The sequence below is a fragment of the Ailuropoda melanoleuca genome, chromosome 12 (assembly GCF_002007445.2).
Source record: "Ailuropoda melanoleuca isolate Jingjing chromosome 12, ASM200744v2, whole genome shotgun sequence".
Lineage (NCBI taxonomy): Eukaryota > Metazoa > Chordata > Mammalia > Carnivora > Ursidae > Ailuropoda > Ailuropoda melanoleuca.
Window position 1 is genome coordinate 31,632,652 of NC_048229.1, and position 17,411 is coordinate 31,650,062.

The 17,411-nt window shown below is 42.8% G+C and overlaps 2 protein-coding genes across 2 annotated transcripts in view; one reads left to right on the plus strand and one right to left on the minus strand.

Annotated features, from left to right (window-relative positions):
- ELSPBP1 (epididymal sperm binding protein 1) overlaps window positions 1-8,922 on the minus strand; it is a 34,054-nt gene extending 25,132 nt beyond the window's left edge. The window contains exon 1 of the mRNA XM_011223271.3: window positions 8,880-8,922. The gene's annotated coding sequence lies outside the window, so the exon portion shown is untranslated. The remainder of the gene's footprint in view (window positions 1-8,879) is intronic.
- BSPH1 (binder of sperm protein homolog 1) lies at window positions 2,644-9,506 on the plus strand. Its single transcript, XM_019798143.2, has 4 exons — window positions 2,644-2,716; window positions 7,003-7,032; window positions 8,779-8,910; window positions 9,259-9,506. Exons 1-4 carry the CDS (start codon window positions 2,644-2,646, stop codon window positions 9,399-9,401), a joined length of 378 nt encoding a protein of 125 aa, XP_019653702.1. The 3' UTR covers window positions 9,402-9,506.
- The last annotated feature ends 7,905 nt before the right edge of the window (window positions 9,507-17,411 follow it).

The window sequence follows — 17,411 nt, forward strand, 5'->3', positions numbered from 1 at the left end:
TGTTCCCTCTCTCGCTGGCTGTCTCTATCTCTGTCGAATAAATAAATAAAATCTTTAAAAAAAAAAAAAAAGAATCACTTTTCTTCCCTATAGGCCATCCGTCTTCCAAAATACCCTGTTTCAGAACCCCTCCAATAGCATGAGCATAAATTAAAAGCATAATAACAGTTTGGGCACTCTTTCTGTTAACGATGTGAAACCATCTTTCTTTCTAGATATAATAAAAAATATCAATTTTTAAATGAGATACCCTAATACATTTTGTTCTCACCAATCAAACCTCAAAGTATCAGATTTTACAAGACACTTTGAGAAAAACATTCTTTTAGGTCTGTGGAGGCAAAAGAATTTAGACAAGTTTTAAAATTATTGCTGTACATGGCCAAGAAATGTTTATAGTTGAAGATTTTTGAGATTTGCTCAAGCATTTGAGCAACGTTCTAGAAAATACATGAGTAAGGGGGTGCCTGGCTGTGTCAGTCGGAAGAGTGTGCAACTTTTGATCTCAGGGTCATGAGTTCGAGTCCTGTATTGGGTATAGAGATTACTTAAATGAATAATTAAATAACATAAAAACTTCAGAAAATGCATGAGTCAAAAAGTTTTCCCTGAATTATATTCGTCTGTCCAAAGGTTTAGTGATAATATGGGATGTGTGTGGATTCTTAGCCCACTCAGCAATACTCCCCCACACAGAAATCACAGAAATTAAAAATAGCCAGCAAGATGTGCTCATGAGAAACTGTCTCCTTCATCCACTGTCTGAGGGATTCTTGGATCTCACATGGCTGATAACAAAGAAAATGTGACTGAGGAAATATTTACAGAGTGGGACACGGGTGACGTGCCTTGCAGGAGTGATTGACATGGAACAGAGATGAAAGCAAGCATGAGTGGATTAGGACNGTTAAGCGTCTGCCTTCAGCTCAGGGCGTGATCCCAGCGTTCTGGGATCGAGCCCTGCATCAGGCTCCTCCGCTGGGAGCCTGCTTCTTCCTCTCCCACTCCCCCTACTTGTGTTCCCTCTCTCGCTGGCTGTCTCTATCTCTGTCGAATAAATAAATAAAATCTTTAAAAAAAAAAAAGAATCACTTTTCTTCCCTATAGGCCATCCGTCTTCCAAAATACCCTGTTTCAGAACCCCTCCAATAGCATGAGCATAAATTAAAAGCATAATAACAGTTTGGGCACTCTTTCTGTTAACGATGTGAAACCATCTTTCTTTCTAGATATAATAAAAAATATCAATTTTTAAATGAGATACCCTAATACATTTTGTTCTCACCAATCAAACCTCAAAGTATCAGATTTTACAAGACACTTTGAGAAAAACATTCTTTTAGGTCTGTGGAGGCAAAAGAATTTAGACAAGTTTTAAAATTATTGCTGTACATGGCCAAGAAATGTTTATAGTTGAAGATTTTTGAGATTTGCTCAAGCATTTGAGCAACGTTCTAGAAAATACATGAGTAAGGGGGTGCCTGGCTGTGTCAGTCGGAAGAGTGTGCAACTTTTGATCTCAGGGTCATGAGTTCGAGTCCTGTATTGGGTATAGAGATTACTTAAATGAATAATTAAATAACATAAAAACTTCAGAAAATGCATGAGTCAAAAAGTTTTCCCTGAATTATATTCGTCTGTCCAAAGGTTTAGTGATAATATGGGATGTGTGTGGATTCTTAGCCCACTCAGCAATACTCCCCCACACAGAAATCACAGAAATTAAAAATAGCCAGCAAGATGTGCTCATGAGAAACTGTCTCCTTCATCCACTGTCTGAGGGATTCTTGGATCTCACATGGCTGATAACAAAGAAAATGTGACTGAGGAAATATTTACAGAGTGGGACACGGGTGACGTGCCTTGCAGGAGTGATTGACATGGAACAGAGATGAAAGCAAGCATGAGTGGATTAGGACTTGCAAGTGTGTAACCGTCTTTTTTTCTTTAAGATTTTATTTATTTATTTATTTATTTATTTGAGAGAGAGACTGAGTGAGAAAGAGGACAAGCCAGGGGAGGGGTAGAGAGAGAGGGAGAAGCAGACTCCCTGCTGAGCAGGAGCCCAATGCAGGACTCCATCCCAGGACCCTGGGATCATGACCTGAGCTGAAGGCAGATGCTTAACCGACTGAGCCACCCAGGCGCCCCTGGCCTGGCTTTCTAAGACCAGTAAGGTCCAGGACATGGAGAATCTATACAGCTCATGGATCTTTGATGATTATGAAAACAACTTGAAATGCCTTGTTGTGACTCACCTAATCCTTGTGTATTTCTTTTTCTGCATTCCTTCCTATACGAGGCAGGTGGTCTAGTATTGGGGCAGAGAAGGGAGAGGGAGGAAGATGAAGGAGAATAACAAAGAGTGAGAGGGAAGGAGGAGGGGGAGAAGGGGAGGATATGGAGGAGAGGAGTGGAGGGAGGAGGGATAGGAAACGTGGGAGGGGGGAGAAGGGGAGCTGAGAAGGAGAAGGGGCATTACAAGAAGGAAGGGGAGGAGAGAAGGAGGAGTCTGGGGAGAAAAAGGAGGAGGGAGGAGGGAAGTGAAGGAGGAGGGAGGCGGGGGCAGGGAGGAGACAGCGGAGTTGGCGATAAAATCCCTGCGGATCAGTTGGTCGACCAGCAGTCCCTGAGTGGAGGAGCATGGTCCTGCATGTGGGGTTGCTGTTGCTCTGGGTCTGCCAGCTTCACAGTGTGATCGGTCCTGACTATGAAGGTAAGTCACAACAGACAGTGTTGGGGGTGGACATTTAAAAACCGAGTCTTGCACATCTTCTGCCATATGAGATGCAGTGGAGGGTAAGAGCCTCCTACTTTCACGTACCCCAAGAGAGAAAAAGATACCCTCTCTTTCAAGTATTTCCATTTCATAGACACGAGCCACTGGTGGGCTTTAAAAACACACAAAAATAAGAAGATCCGACTAACAAAAATGAAAAAATAGGAACGCAAGTTGGAAAACCCTGTTGACAGAGTCGTATTGCTTGCTAACCGTGTACTTCCCTTCTCCCCCTACCATATTTTAAATGGTGCATTCGAGTCTTTGAAGATGGAACTGAGTTTTAGCAAGTCTGTATTATTCCTTTACCAAAATCACATGGCCTTCAACAGCTGTAAATGACAATACAAGAAGGGAATTTCATTACAGAGGCATTTCTTACATATCTGCTGGGAAAACACACGTAGCTGTGAAAACAGTTATTTTGAGAAATTTTTGCAAAAATGATGGTCTTGCATGTCCTACGTTTAAGTAATCTTCAGGACATGTTTGCATTGAAAAGTAAATCAAACGCAGTGCAGAGAAATGTCTTTCTTAAAAAAAAGAGGTTCTCGGGGCGCCTGGGTGGCACAGTGGTTAAGCGTCTGCCTTCGGCTCAGGGCGTGATCCCGGCGTTATGGGATCGAGCCCCACATCAGGCTCTTCTGCTATGAGCCTGCTTCTTCCTCTCCCACTCCCCCTGCTTGTGTTCCCTCTCTCTCGCTGGCTGTCTCTCTCTCTGTCGAATAAATAAATAATAAAATCTTTAAAAAAAAAAAAAAAGAGGTTCTCAGTGTGGCTATGACCGCTGCTTTCTCTTTTTTTTTTAAAAGATTTTATTTATTTATTTGACAGAGATAGAGACAGCCAGCAAGAGAGGGAACACAAGCAGGGGGAGTGGGAGAGGAAGAAGCAGGCTCATATCAGAGGAGCCTGATGTGGGGCTCGATCCCCATAACGCCAGGATCCCGCCCTGAGCCGAAGGCAGACGCTTAACCGCCGTGCCACCCAGGCGCCCCTGACCGCTGCTTTCTTATCTGTCAGAATATTCGTTTTATGCTTATGGAAAAATAACAGTTTTGTCTCGGACATCGATTCTTTCATGAAATGTCACTCTTGTACGTACGTAAAAAAGAAAACATAAGGGCAAGAGGCTGGTTAAGATGGTCCTAAAATTTCTCCACTTTCAGTGCCTGGCCCTCCTGAATTACCGAGGTCATGTTTCCCCACATGACACTATCTCCACGCTGCCCAGAGTCTTGATGAATGAAGACCCACCGGTCCCAGGCACGGTCTTTCCACTTACGTGACACTAAGTCCACTTCTGAGTCTTTGGAAATGTTGTTTATTCTCGCTGTCCATCTCCCCACACAAGAGCCCTGGTTGTCGTCTCTGGGAGTTTCCTTTGAGCCACTGACATGCATCCCACAAGTGTCGGTGGTGGCCTCAGTGCAGGCATGAATGACCACGTCCCCACAGCAACTGGCCTGGAGGCAATGACATGCCATCGAGAATAAGGGGCATTCTGATCCCGGAGACTGAACATGAAAAGCATTGCATTTTAGCATTTTAAGAAACGTAGAGATGGGAGGCTTGGATCCCACCAGGTGCATGTGATGTAGAGATTAAGTGGCAAGAGTGTCCCCACTCATGAGTCCCCCGGCTGGTGGGAAGAAGGGGAAGAGACAGAAGAGCTGTGCGAACTCAACCGCCTCCGTGTCTCGCGTGAGAATGGAGATGGGATTGACCTGGCAAGACTTCGCAGAGGACCCGGTTGAGTGATCTTGTTCCAGGACCAGACATTGGCCGTGGCAAAATGTAATTTCTCCATGTTAGGAGCTGTTGGGGTAGGAACTGTTGGGGTGCACTCAGCGAGGACATGGCAGTGGGGTCCCTTGCAGGGAGGACCATCCGGGCAAGCAGCCCCTGACATGCAGCGTGAATGCAAAATTTTGGAGCTAAAATATGAATCTTGCTTTGCAAGAGCCTTTATTCTTTTATGGGGCAGGAGGCGAGGGGAATGATAACTCGCCACCCTCCCAGCCAGCTCTGTCCCACCTTCCTCCAGCAGGGGCTCTGAAGTCCAGCCCCCACTTGGCCTCTCTGCCTCCAACCCGAGCTTCTTCTGTGACCTCAGGCCAGGCTCTGAGCGTCAGCTGCTCCGAGTTCCCACACCTGGCACAGGGATGTGGGAGGATGCCAGCCGGCGTGGGTGAGACTGTCATTCATTATTACAGTACCACCAGCGGGGGTGAGAGAAGCAGCATATGTGTTTGGATTTACAGATGATGTTCACGGAGTGAGTCTCTGCACCTTGGATACCTCAAAGGAAATGGCATCGTTCTGTTTTTGTCCTTCTGCCTCTGGCTTATTTCCCTTAGCCTGATGTCCTCCATGTCCATCCGTATTGTTGCCTACAGCAGGAGTTCCTTCTCTTTGATACAATTTAATTTTATTTATTTAATGAATGCATTTCTCTCTAGTAAATTTCCATGGCACGCACGTACTCCGTTCTCCTTACCCATTCCTCCGGGGATGGACATTCAGGTCGTGCCCACGTCTTGCCTCTCGGGATTCATACTTCAGCGAGCATGGGAGTATGAGAGATGTCTTCAAGATCCTGATTTCAAGGCTTTGGGATAAGTACCCAGAAGTGAGATTGCTGGATCACATGGTAGTTCTATTTTTAATTTTTTGAGCAACCTCTGTGCTGTTTTCCATAGCAGCTGCACTGTTTCATATCCCCAGCACGCACGCTCCGTCATTCTTTGCTGCTATGATTAGGTCAGGTTTTCTTTTAAAAACCCTTAACCCATTTTATTATGGAAACATTCCCACATACGCAGAAGAACTGTCCATGCCCCGCTGGTGTGGATGGCAGACAGAATTTCTAGTGTTAACCAGAATAATGTGCTAAGTACTTGATATACGTCCTACATCGCTTCTTCATAACAGTCCCATGTGGCAGGTACAGTTATCTCCCTCATTTTGTAGAAGAGAATCTGAGGCACAGAGAGGTTGAGTCATGGACCCAAAGTCACACAGCTAGCTGGGGACAACTGAGCTAAAGATTCTGAGGAAGCGTATTTCTTTAGCCACATCTCTGCACCGTCCATTTATATTCTGAATGTGTCCTCCCACTGGAATCCTTCACACTTGTAAGTGTGAACCAGTAAGTCATTGCTAAATGCCTTCTTGATGTTGTATTTCCTGCTCCAGGAAAAAAAAAAGTTTCATGTTTGGTCTAAGTTGCCAGCTCAACACGTACAGGCAAAAACACACCCATTGAGATCCTGTCTCTCTTCCAGTCTCAGAGAAGAGCAGTTGAAGGTCTGCGAACAATGGACAGTCCGTTTATAATGAAATGCCTTAGCCCTTGCTGGGAGATTTCTTGTCATTTCAATACTGGCGAGATACCAGAGTCTCCCATTTTTTAGTGGATGTAAGTACTCTATTGTTTGTGAAAATTGATTGCAAACTTGAATGAGTCTTCCATCTCATCGGGTAGAAAATAATATTGATTACTGTAAACAGGAGAGAAGTCCTCTATCATCGAAATAAAAGAATTGCCATGTACTACACGGCTCCCCAGAAAATACAGTTAGAGCAAAAGAAAAAATTACAAATCACCCACAATGACACTACTGAGAATAAGCACCACTGAAATTTTGATGCATCTCCTTCAAAACATGATCCTTACTGGATTATAATGTAGTAAAATATTTGTATTTTATTCTAGTCTAAAGGCTAAATCGAGTGAAATAAATATTTGCTAAAAATTGTGTCTTTCGGGGCACCTGGCTGGCTCAGTCAGTGGGACATGTGACTCTTGATCTCTGGGTTACGTTCAAGTCCCACGTTGGGTGTAGAGAGTACTTAAAAAAATAAAATAAGATAAGATAAGATAAAATAAAATTAAAATAAAATACAATTGTGTCTTTCAGATGAAGATCCACCAGCTGCAGGTGAGTTGATAAAAACTCTTTTATTAGAATTGATTTTTAAATTTGGAAATGAACAGTCTTAACCTGAATGTTATTCCATGTCCTGGGATCGAGCCCCACATTGGGCTCCCTCTTCCGCTAGGAGCCTGCTTCTTCCTCTCCCACTCCCCCTGCTTGTGTTCCCTCTCTCGCTGGCTGTCTCTCTGTCAAATAAATAAATAAGTAAAATCTAAAAAAAAAAAAGAAGAAGAAGACATAAAAAAAGTGAAATAAACATCAGCTTCAAATTTTCTTTTTCAGAAACTATAATTCACTTTCCAGAAGTCAAAGGTAAGTTGATCAGAAAACTTTTGCGATTAAAGTATTATTTTCTTTCAATTTTGGAAAAAAGGGGAGATCAGTGGGGCTTTTCCTGATAAAATTTCTTTTTTTCTCTTTTTGTAAAATTTGATAAAAGCAATTTGTAAACAGATAAAGAAAAACAAGACATAGAGTCACCCTGAAACTTACTGGCACTACTCTTTAATTTCTGCCGATATAACAGAAAACACCTGATTTTAAAATTCACATAGGAAAAATGTCCAGTAGTAATTAGGAATATTACCCCCCAAAAAGTGCTAGAGAAACACCTTGTATTGTCAGATATGTAAACAAACTACAATTATAGTAATACAAATAGGATGGTATCAGCCAAGAATGCATCAAATAGCAATAATAAGTAATCTTTTCTGATGCTTGCTAGCTTCAGACCCTGCTCATTCTACCCTGAAACATCTATTTTAAAGTAAGACAGGAATCATCTGTTTTAAAGGTATGCACCTTAAAATTGTATACATGCTTCATGGTGAAGAAAATCCAGGTGAAAGGGCACATTGGTAGGAAAGATGAATTGCTCTTGTCTTTTGAGAAAGCAATACCCAGCAATATCAACAATTCATATTTGCTTTAACCTAATAATCTTCATTTTGGGATTCCATTCTGTAGAAATAAATACTTTGGTACATAAGGATGTACATATATGGAAAGTTTGCTCTGGCTTTATATGGAGGGAAAACAATCTGAATAAGGGAAACGTTGAGTAAATGTGGCAAAATCCACATCAGAGACTATGAATTGGCATTAGGAAGGAGTCAGAGCTACTAAGGTTAAAAGGATACATTGGATAACTTTCTTGGCGTAAGTGGGTGGACAGAGATGGCCTTCATGGAGGAAGAATAGAAGCAAGAGAGAAAGATGGTGAGTTCAGTTCTAGAGAAAGTTCTTTTTTTTTTAAGATTTTATTTATTTATTTGACAGAGATTGAGACAGTCAGCAAGAGAGGGAATACAAACAGGGGGAGTGGGAGAGGAAGAAGCAGGCTCCCAGCAGAAGAGCCTGATGTGGGGCTCGATCCCATAACGCCGGGATCACGCCCTGAGCCGAAGGCAGACAACCGCTGTGCCACCCAGGCGCCCCTCTAGAGAAAGTTCTGAACTCTGTCTTAAATGGAGAACAGGAGGGGGAAAAACGATACGTTGGAAAGGATTTTTGTGATATGCTAAATTAGAAAGAAGTTATGGATATAAAGTATGATTCATTTAAGGAGGGAGCAAAAGCTGTGCATGCGTGCCCATATATATGTATGGCCCTATGAGTGTGGTATTGGTGTATGGATATGTATACGTGATGTCCGTATATGCATGGAGAAAACTGTGGATAGATGCAAACCAGGCAAGATACAGTGTGTGTGTGTGTGTAAGAAGGTGAAGGAAAGAAATGGAGGGGAAATTGTTTAATAAGTCTCACATTTACGTTTCTAAGCTTAGGAGAGCTTTCTGGAACTGAGGCCAAAGGCTAAGCAAAATATATCAAGAGTGTTTATACCATAGAGAAAAGTGGGACACGGAGTAAGGGTTGAAAACAAGAAACCCATATTAGTAGGGGTCAAACAGCTCTGCTGTTATGCGACCCAATAATGTTCCCCAGAACCCCAGTCAGTGGCTCTCATTCCAGTGCAACCAGGGGAGGGCAAAAGTAAGTTTGTAACAGCTCCACTAACACTCCCAGAGAAAGACCAAGAATTTTTGTTTTCTTCAGATGGCGAATGTTTCTTTCCATTCCACTACAAAAATGAAATATTCTATGACTGCGTCAAGTTCACGATGAAGCACAAGTGGTGTTCCCTAAATGAGACTTACCAAGGATATTGGAAATACTGCTCTGAAGACGGTGAGTGTCCCGCCTCCGAAGACCTCAGGGTGGTTGGTGGTCTTCGTTCAATGAGATCCGCGAGAGGGCGCTGAAAAGGGACTCCGCAGTCTAATTGTGAAAACGAGCTTTGCGCAGATCTCCGACGGTGTGAAAATCACATTGCCCCAAAGACGTATTAAGAGAGCCTCAACTGTGTTACCTTGAAAAGAAAGCTTGTAACAAAACCTCAATCCCCCACCAATATTGCCGAGCGGATGATGCTGAATGGGATTGGGGGGAGGGTGCGCGCGCACGCGCATGAGAGAGATGACAAAGGGGATACCACATAGAGAGCCGTCCTGTTCTGATTGCTTCTCTTCTCTCTAGACTTTGCAAAATGCGTGTTTCCCTTCTGGTACAGACACATGATCTACCGGGAATGTACTGAAGATGGGGACGCGTTTGGGAAAAAATGGTGTTCGCTGACCCAGCATTATAACAAGGACAAGATGTGGAAATACTGTGACTGATGGTGAGATTTTCTGGGAGGGGCGTGAAAAGATCTAATCGTTCTCATGGGAAATAATCTCCAGTTTCTTTTGTGAAAGGAGGAGATGGGACCCTCCTTGAAAGGCTTCCCCCGCTCCCCCAAGATATGAGTTGAAGGTGATCCAGCTGTAAATAACTTGGGGTTTTGGCCATGGATTGTGGGTGATGAGGTTTTGATATGGAACCCTATATTCTAGCCTCAGCATTTATACTTGTTAATTGGGTAAAATTAGGCCCTTTTAAAAAAAAGTCTGTGGACTTTGGGTAATAATGAAGGGTCAGTGTAGGTCCTTCCATTGTAACGAATGTCCCTTTCTGGTGGGGGCGGGTGTTGATTTGGTGGGGGGGCTGTACCTGTATGGGGGTGGGGGATATGGGAACTCTGTGTCTTCTGCTCAATTTCGCTATAACCTAGAACTGCTCTTAAAAAATGAAATCTAGGGGCGCCTGGGTAGCGCAGTTGTTAAGCGTCTGCCTTCGGCTCAGGGCGTGATCCCGGCGTTCTGGGATCGAGTCCCACATCAGGCTCCTCCACTGGGAGCCTGCTTCTTCCTCTCCCACTCCCCTGCTGTGTTCCCTCTCTCGCTGGCTGTCTCTATGTCACATAAATAAATAAAATCTTTTTAAAAAATGAAATCTATTAAAAATGCATTATTTTGGGACGCCTGGGTGGCACAGTCAGTTAAGCACCTGCCTTCGGCTCAGGTCATGATCTCAGGGTCCTGGGATTGCCGCATGGGGCTCCTTGCTCAGCGGGAAGCCTGCTTCTCCCTCTTGTTCTGCACCTCCCCCTGCTTGTGCTGTCTCTCTCCAAATAAATCAATAAAATCTATTTAAAATAAGCAAATAAATAAATAAAAGAAACTACGAATCAAGTGGATTAACTAATCAAGTGGGTTCCACGGTCATGACTCTTATCACATTAAAAGGTAATAAGATCAAAGGGCGAAGCAGGATTTATCACGTGACCCAGAAATTCCACTCCTGGGGACGGATATACCCAAACGAATTGAAAGCAGGGACCTGGACAAATATTTCTATGCCGATGTTCTTTTCAGCATTAGTCACAGTGGCCAAGAGGGGGAAGCAAGCCAGCGTCCATCAACAGATGAGTGGATGAACAGAATGTGGTGAATCCCAATGGCGGAATATTTTTCTGCCAAAGAAAGTAATGAGCTTGATACATTCCACAACATGGATGAATCCTGAAAACATTATACTGAGTGAAATAAGCCAGATACGGGGCGCCTGGGTGGCACAGCGGTTAAGCATCTGCCTTCGACTCAGGGCGTGATCCCCGCGTTGTGGGATCGAGCCCCACATCGCTCCTCTGCTATGAGCCTGCTTCTTCCTCTCCCACTCCCCCTGCTTGTGTTCCCTCTCTCGCTGGCTGTCTCTATCTATGTCGAATAAATAAATAAAATCTTTAAAAAAAAAAAAAAAAAAAGAAATAAGCCAGATACAAAGGAACAAATATTGCGTGGTCCCATTTATATGACATATCTAGAATAGGCAAGGGTCATAGAGACAGAAAGTAGGTGAGAGGTTACCAGGGGCTGGCAAGAGGAGGGAAATGAGGAGTCACTGGGTAATGGATATAAAGTTTCAGTTTGGGGCGATAAAAAGCTTTGGAAATAGACGGTAGTCTATTTCACAGTGCACTACACTGAATATAAGTAATGCCACTGAATTGTACGCTTAAAAATAGTTAAAATAGTGAATTTTATTGTGTGTGTGTATATATATATATATATCTCCATGATTTTAAAAAATTTATAATGTAAAAAAAGGTACTATAAATAAAAAGATTTATAAAATTGAATTCTATCCTGGGACGCCCCAACTCGTGTTGTCTCTTGCTAGCTCTCTCTCTCAAATAAATAAAATATTTAAAATAAATAAAAATTTAAAAATTAAAAATAATATACATGCTGCAGAACTGTAGGGGAATCACAGAGTATACCATGTGTGTCCAAGGTATTAATTCGGATACTTTAAGCTGATTTTATAAATAGCTATGGATGCCTATATACACATACGTACATGGATAGGTCCCGGGGACGTGGTGAGCAGCACGGTGACTGTAGCCAATTGCCGTAGTGCATGTATGAAGGTTGCTGGAAGAGTATATCTAGAAAGTTCTCATCACAAGAAAAAAAAATGTTTTGTTAACTTTTTATGGTAACAGATGGTGACCGGACTGCGGTGATCCTTTCGCAATGAACACAATGTCAAATCGTTCCATTGCACACCTGAAACGAATACAGCGCCGTGTGTCAATATAATTCAATAAAAATATACATATATATGTGCCAAATCATATTTTCAAATCTATTCTTACTGTAGGTCACAGCGCCCCCTAAATGTTTGGAAGCACTGTCTTCGAGGACCCAGAAGGTTCACTGTAATCTTTCATGAGAAAGAGGAAACCTAAAAAGAATATATTTTTTAAAGATTTTATTTATTCAACAGAGATAGAGACAGCCAGCGAGAGAGGGAACACAAGCAGGGGGAGTGGGAGAGGAAAAAGCAGGCTCCCAGAGGAGGAGCCTGATGTGGGGCTCGATCCCATAAACACCGGGATCACGCCCTGAGCCGAAGGCAGACGCTTAACCGCTGTGTCACCCAGGCGCCCCCCTAAAAAGAATATTTTTGACTTATCTCTCTAGTCTTTGAATGCTGGTAGAAAGGACTGTCTTTGAAATGGGCTTACTTGTCTCGCTGTGACTGAACTCGGGTCGTGCAATTAATCCTTAAAGTGCACAGTGACCGTCATTATTATCCCCGGCACCAGGGATAACTTACAGATCGGATCCTAGGGAACGGTTGACCAAAGCGACATCTAGTGGTGACAAATGGATCACACGGTTTTTTAGAAAAAATCAGCTGGAAGCTTGCTATTCATTGCGCCAAGAGCCAAAGAGCCAAACTCCTACCAAATTTCCAGGCGTGAATCAGTTCGCCGTCTCGAGGCGCCTTGAACGATTGGGAGGCTGGACAACTGTGCAGCCATACACTATTGTAAAGCCACAGGTATACACTCTCAGACTTCTTGGTAGACTTCCCCAACGGGGCACAGAGCTCAGTGTCCAGGAGAAAGGGACATACATACACTTTCCAGGGTCTCCCGAATACTGGCTCTGAGTCAAGAGTAATTTTCAAGGACTCAGACCACCCCTGGGATCCAGTAATTCGAGTGGAAGATTCCAGAAACATGAGACAGAGCCCTCGCTTAAGTTCGCTTTGCTTCTGCGTCAGCGCAATGATACCAAACACGCCTTGCGATTCTTTCCCCAGGTCCTGGGAGTGATACAGTTTGAATAAATATTTTCAGAAAGGTTTCCCATTCACATTGGTTCCCTCACCCTTGGACTATCAGCCATTACGCTGGAGGTCACTAGTCTCCCATTAGAACGGGACACAAAGAGAAATGCTCTATCCCTTGGGGATTTCAGAGATGAATGGCGCCAAAGATAGACTTGAAAGATAGTTCTTACAACCCTATTCATTTCTCTAAATGGAACAACAAAAAAGGCTGCCAAGAGTGGCCACGATGTATTATCTTGTCAGCCCAGTGGCGACTCCTTTGGCAGCTGTTCTTCTAAATTCATCTCATGACGGGAGACCCGGGTCCTGGGTAAGCAGCTACTTAGAGAGTGTCGCTAAGAAGAAGCTGGTAAGTACAGTGTAGCCAGCCAGCCATGCAACCAGCTCCCTTTGTGCTACAACGATGGAGGGAGAATGGACTTCTGTGAGCAGCCCTCCATCTTGACTTCTGGAACACATTCCATTTCCTCGGACTGAAAGAGCACCTTGTGGTAGGCTCATTCTACCGAACGCACTTCCTCACGGGGCACTTACTGTGTCCTGTGCAGGAACATATAGATGTTCTCAGTTCTGCAGTGACGGGCCAGAATCTTCTGCAGGACATTGTTTCAGGCTCTGAAGCTATTAGCAATTTGAAGAACACAAATGTAGTTATGGATGTTGAACTGCCTCAGAACTGGAAGCTGGAAAAAGTACCCTGTAGAAAATTTCAATTTATTCTATTCCATTGGTCTAGGTCTGTCTTTATGTCAGTATCACACAGTTTTGGTAACTGTAGCTTTTGAAATCAGGAAGTATGAGACCTCCAACTATCTTTTTTCCAAGAATGTTTGACTATTCACGGTCCCCTGAGATAAAATATATATATGTATATATATATATATATATATATATATATATATATATGTATGTGTGTGTGTGTGTGTGTATTTGGAATTTGGGTAGGGATTGAATCGAATCTGTAGATCATTTGGGGGTCATATGGACACCTTTAACAACATTGAATCTTCAATCCATGAACATAGGACATCATTCCATTTATTGGTGTTGTCTTGTATTTCTTCCAGCAACATTTTATAGTTTCTAGTGTTCAGATCTTTCACCTCCTTGGTTAAGTTTATTCCTAAGTATTGTATTCTCTTTGATGCTATTGTAGATGGGTTTGTTTTCCTAATTTTTTTTCAGATTGTTCACTGTTACCGTAGAGAAATGCAACTGAATTTTGTGTGATGATTCTGTATCCTGCTACTTTGTTGAATTTATTAATTAGTTCTAACCATTTTCTGTGTCTGTGTGACCTTCAGGGTTTTCTACATATAAGATCATGTTGTCTGTGAACAGAGATAATTTTACTTCTTCCTTTCCAATTTGGATGCCTTTTACTTCTTTTTTCTTACCTAATTGCTCTGGCTAGGACTTCCAGTACTACGTTGATTATAAAAGTGGTGAGCGTGGGCATTCTTGTCTTCTTCCAGATCTTAAAGGAAAGTTTTCAGGTGTTCGTGGTTGTGTGTGGTGCTAGCTGTGATGGTCGGGAACTAACCCTAAGTTAAAGATTTTCCTGTTAAATTTTAGGTTTAACCGTCATTGTTCAGGATGAATATAGATCCTAGAACCAATGTTCATTTGAGGCCCAGGCACCACTAGTGGATCCTTTTAATATGTCGATTCCGACCTTCTTTTACTTTTGCATAGTTTTCTTTGATTGTATCGCAAATATAATTTTTCTTGTTACTTCTTTTCAGGGACACGCATTACGTGTGTGATGTAAGTTCCTTTATTTCGATCACAGCCTCTATAACTCCTTATACTTTTATCTTGTTTTCATCTTCCTGGATGTCCTCGTGCCTTTCTTAAATGCCCCTTCTTGAGCCTGCACTTAGATCTACTGTGCCTTGGCCACATTTTAATTTAGTGTTCACTTTGGACACTTTACATTTTTTTCTCCATTTCCTGCTTGTTCCATGCCCCTCCCCCATTTAAAAAAATTCATTTTAGTACTTTTTGAATTTCTAATTCAAGATGTGTTTCCTATATCCAAATACTTATTTGAGGATAGTTCACCCCTTTGGTTCATTTGCTTCTGGGGTGTGTGTGCACGCTCGCGCAAAGTCCGCTAACTTACAGCCTATCACACACGGGGGTTATTGGTTTATAAGATTTGTGGCTCAAGGGCGCCCTCTGCCGTCCATATGGTGAGAGGCAGTTTCTTTCCTGGACGGTATTTTGTGGGGGAGGAGGGGCGCTCAAGGGCGGGAAGGTTTCTGGTTTCTAATAGTTGGGGGCTTCTATCTTATTTTATAGTGTCTTAAAGTGTGCCCTTCCTTTCTCCCATCACCAACCAGCCTCCAAAGGATTTCTCCCTTCTGTTTACACTTGTCTCCTACAGAAAGCACCACATCGGCCACCTCGGGTCTCTGTACTTCTAAGCTCCTCTGCTCCTGACATTCTTTGATCCACCAGGACTCCTTTCCAGTACTTTCTCACTTAGGGCGGAACTTATCCTCTGGGGATGATTATAGCCATCACTTTGCCTTTTCCAGACTATCATATAGTTGGAAGGGTACATAGCGTTTTAGGAGGAACGGCGTCTTTCACTTAGCGACATGCATTTAAGTTTCCCCAAAGGTTTTAATGTGCTCGTGATAGTTCATTTTATTACTAATAATACCCCATTGTCTGGATGGACGGGTTTATTTACCCACTGACCTACCGAAGGACGTCTTGGTTGCTCTCAAATTTTGGCAGTTAGGAATAAAGCTGCTGTAAACCCCAATGTGCATGTTTTTGTGTGGACATGACGTTTTTTAATTTTTTTTAATTTTTGTTTGTTTTTGTTTTTTAAAGATTTTATTTTTTTATTTATTTGACAGAGATGGAGACAGCCAGTGAGAGAGGGAACACAAGCAGGGGGAGTGGGAGAGGAAGAAGCACTCATAGCGGAGGAGCCTGATGTAGGGCTCGATCCCAGAACGCCGGGATCATGCCCTGAGCCAAAGGCAGACGCTTAACCGCTGTGCCACCCAGGCGCCCCTGTTTTTGTTGTTTTTTAAGAGAATAGCTCCTATGACCTATTTTTTCTTTTCTTTTTAAATTTTTAAATTTTATTTTTTAAAGATTTTATTTATCTTTCAGAGAGAGAGAGAGAGAGAGTGCACAAGCAGGGGGAGTGGCAGGCAGGGGGAGAAACAGGCTCCCCGCTGAGCAACAGCCCCCCCCAATGCGGGACTCGATCCCAGGACCCTGAGATCATGACCTGAGCCAAAGGCAGACGCTTCACTGACTGACTCACCCAGGAGCCCCTGTTTTTGTTTTTGTTTTTTTTAAGTAGGCTCCCAACGTGGGGCTTGAACTCACAACCCTCAGATCAAGACCTGAGCTGAGATCAAGAGTCGGACGCTTAACCGGCAGAGCCACCCAGGCGCCCCTGGACGTGTGTTTTCAACTCATTTGGGTCATACTTGGTCATGCAGTACCGTTTTGCATCCCCACTGGCAATGAATGAGAGTTCCTGCCGCTCCTCGCCAGCATTGGCGGTGTTGCTGTCTGGATTTAATCATCTAGGGGTGTTGTGCTGTTTCATTGTTTTAACTTGCGATTTCCTAGTGACACATGATACTGATCATTTTTCCATAAGCTTAGTGGTCCTCCAGATGTCTTCTTCAGTGAGATATCTGTGCAGATCTTTTGCTCATTTTTTTAATTGGGTTGTTTGTTTTCTTATTGCTGAGCTGTAAGGATTCTTCGTATGTTCTGTATATCAGTCCCTTGGCAGATAGACGTTTTGCAAACGTGGTGTTCCAACACCATTTTTTGAAAACACTACTTTTTGTCCGTTGAGTTGTGTTTGCTTCTTGGTCCAGATCAGCTGATTTTATATATATGAGTCTATTTCTGGATTCTATCCTGTTCGGTGATCTACTTGTCCATTATTTCATTAATTCTTGCACTGTCTTGGTTCCTGTCTTCATCCGTTGGCTTTATAGTAAGTCTAACAGTTGTACCTTTGACCAGCATCTCCCCATTTTCTCTGCCCTTCTCCTCTGTTTCGGTGGTTTCAACTTCTTCAGATTCCACATATAAATGCGATCATATATTTTTTTTCTGCGTGTGACTTGTTTGGCTCCGCATAATGTCCTCTAGGTTAATTCATGTTGTCACAAATGGCAGGACTTCCTCTTTTAAAGATGGAGAATGGTCCATTATACATATGTACATTATATATACATTTTCTTTATCCTTTCATCTGTCAATGGACACGTAGGTTGCTTCCATATTTGGGCTATTGTGAACAATCCTGCAATGAATATGGGAGTGCAGAAATCTCTTCAGGGTGGTGGCGTCATTTCCTTTGGATATATACCCAGAAGTAGGATTGCTGGAGCATATGGTAGTTCAGTTTTAGTTTTTTTCAAGAACCTCCCTACTGTTTCCACAATGACTACCAATGGGCAAAGGGTCCCAATAGACGTTTTTCCAAAGAAGACGTATAAATGGTCAATGGGTATATGACAAGGTGTTCAACATCACTAATCATGGAAATTCAAATCAAACCACTGAGATGTTATCTTAGTCCTGTTGGGATGGCTATCATCAACATCTCAAAACATAACAAATATTGGTGAGGACGTGAAGGAAAGCAAACCCTCACATGTTCTTCTTGA

Coding starts and splice junctions, on each gene's coding strand:
- BSPH1 (XM_019798143.2), top strand. CDS start 2,644: ATGGTCCTGCATGTGGGGTTGCTGTTGCTCTGGGTCTGCCAGCTTCAC. Junction 2,717..7,002: donor GATCGGTCCTGACTATGAAG/GTAAGTCACAAC, acceptor TTTCTTTTTCAG/AAACTATAATTCACTTTCCA. Junction 8,911..9,258: donor GAAATACTGCTCTGAAGACG/GTGAGTGTCCCG, acceptor TCTTCTCTCTAG/ACTTTGCAAAATGCGTGTTT.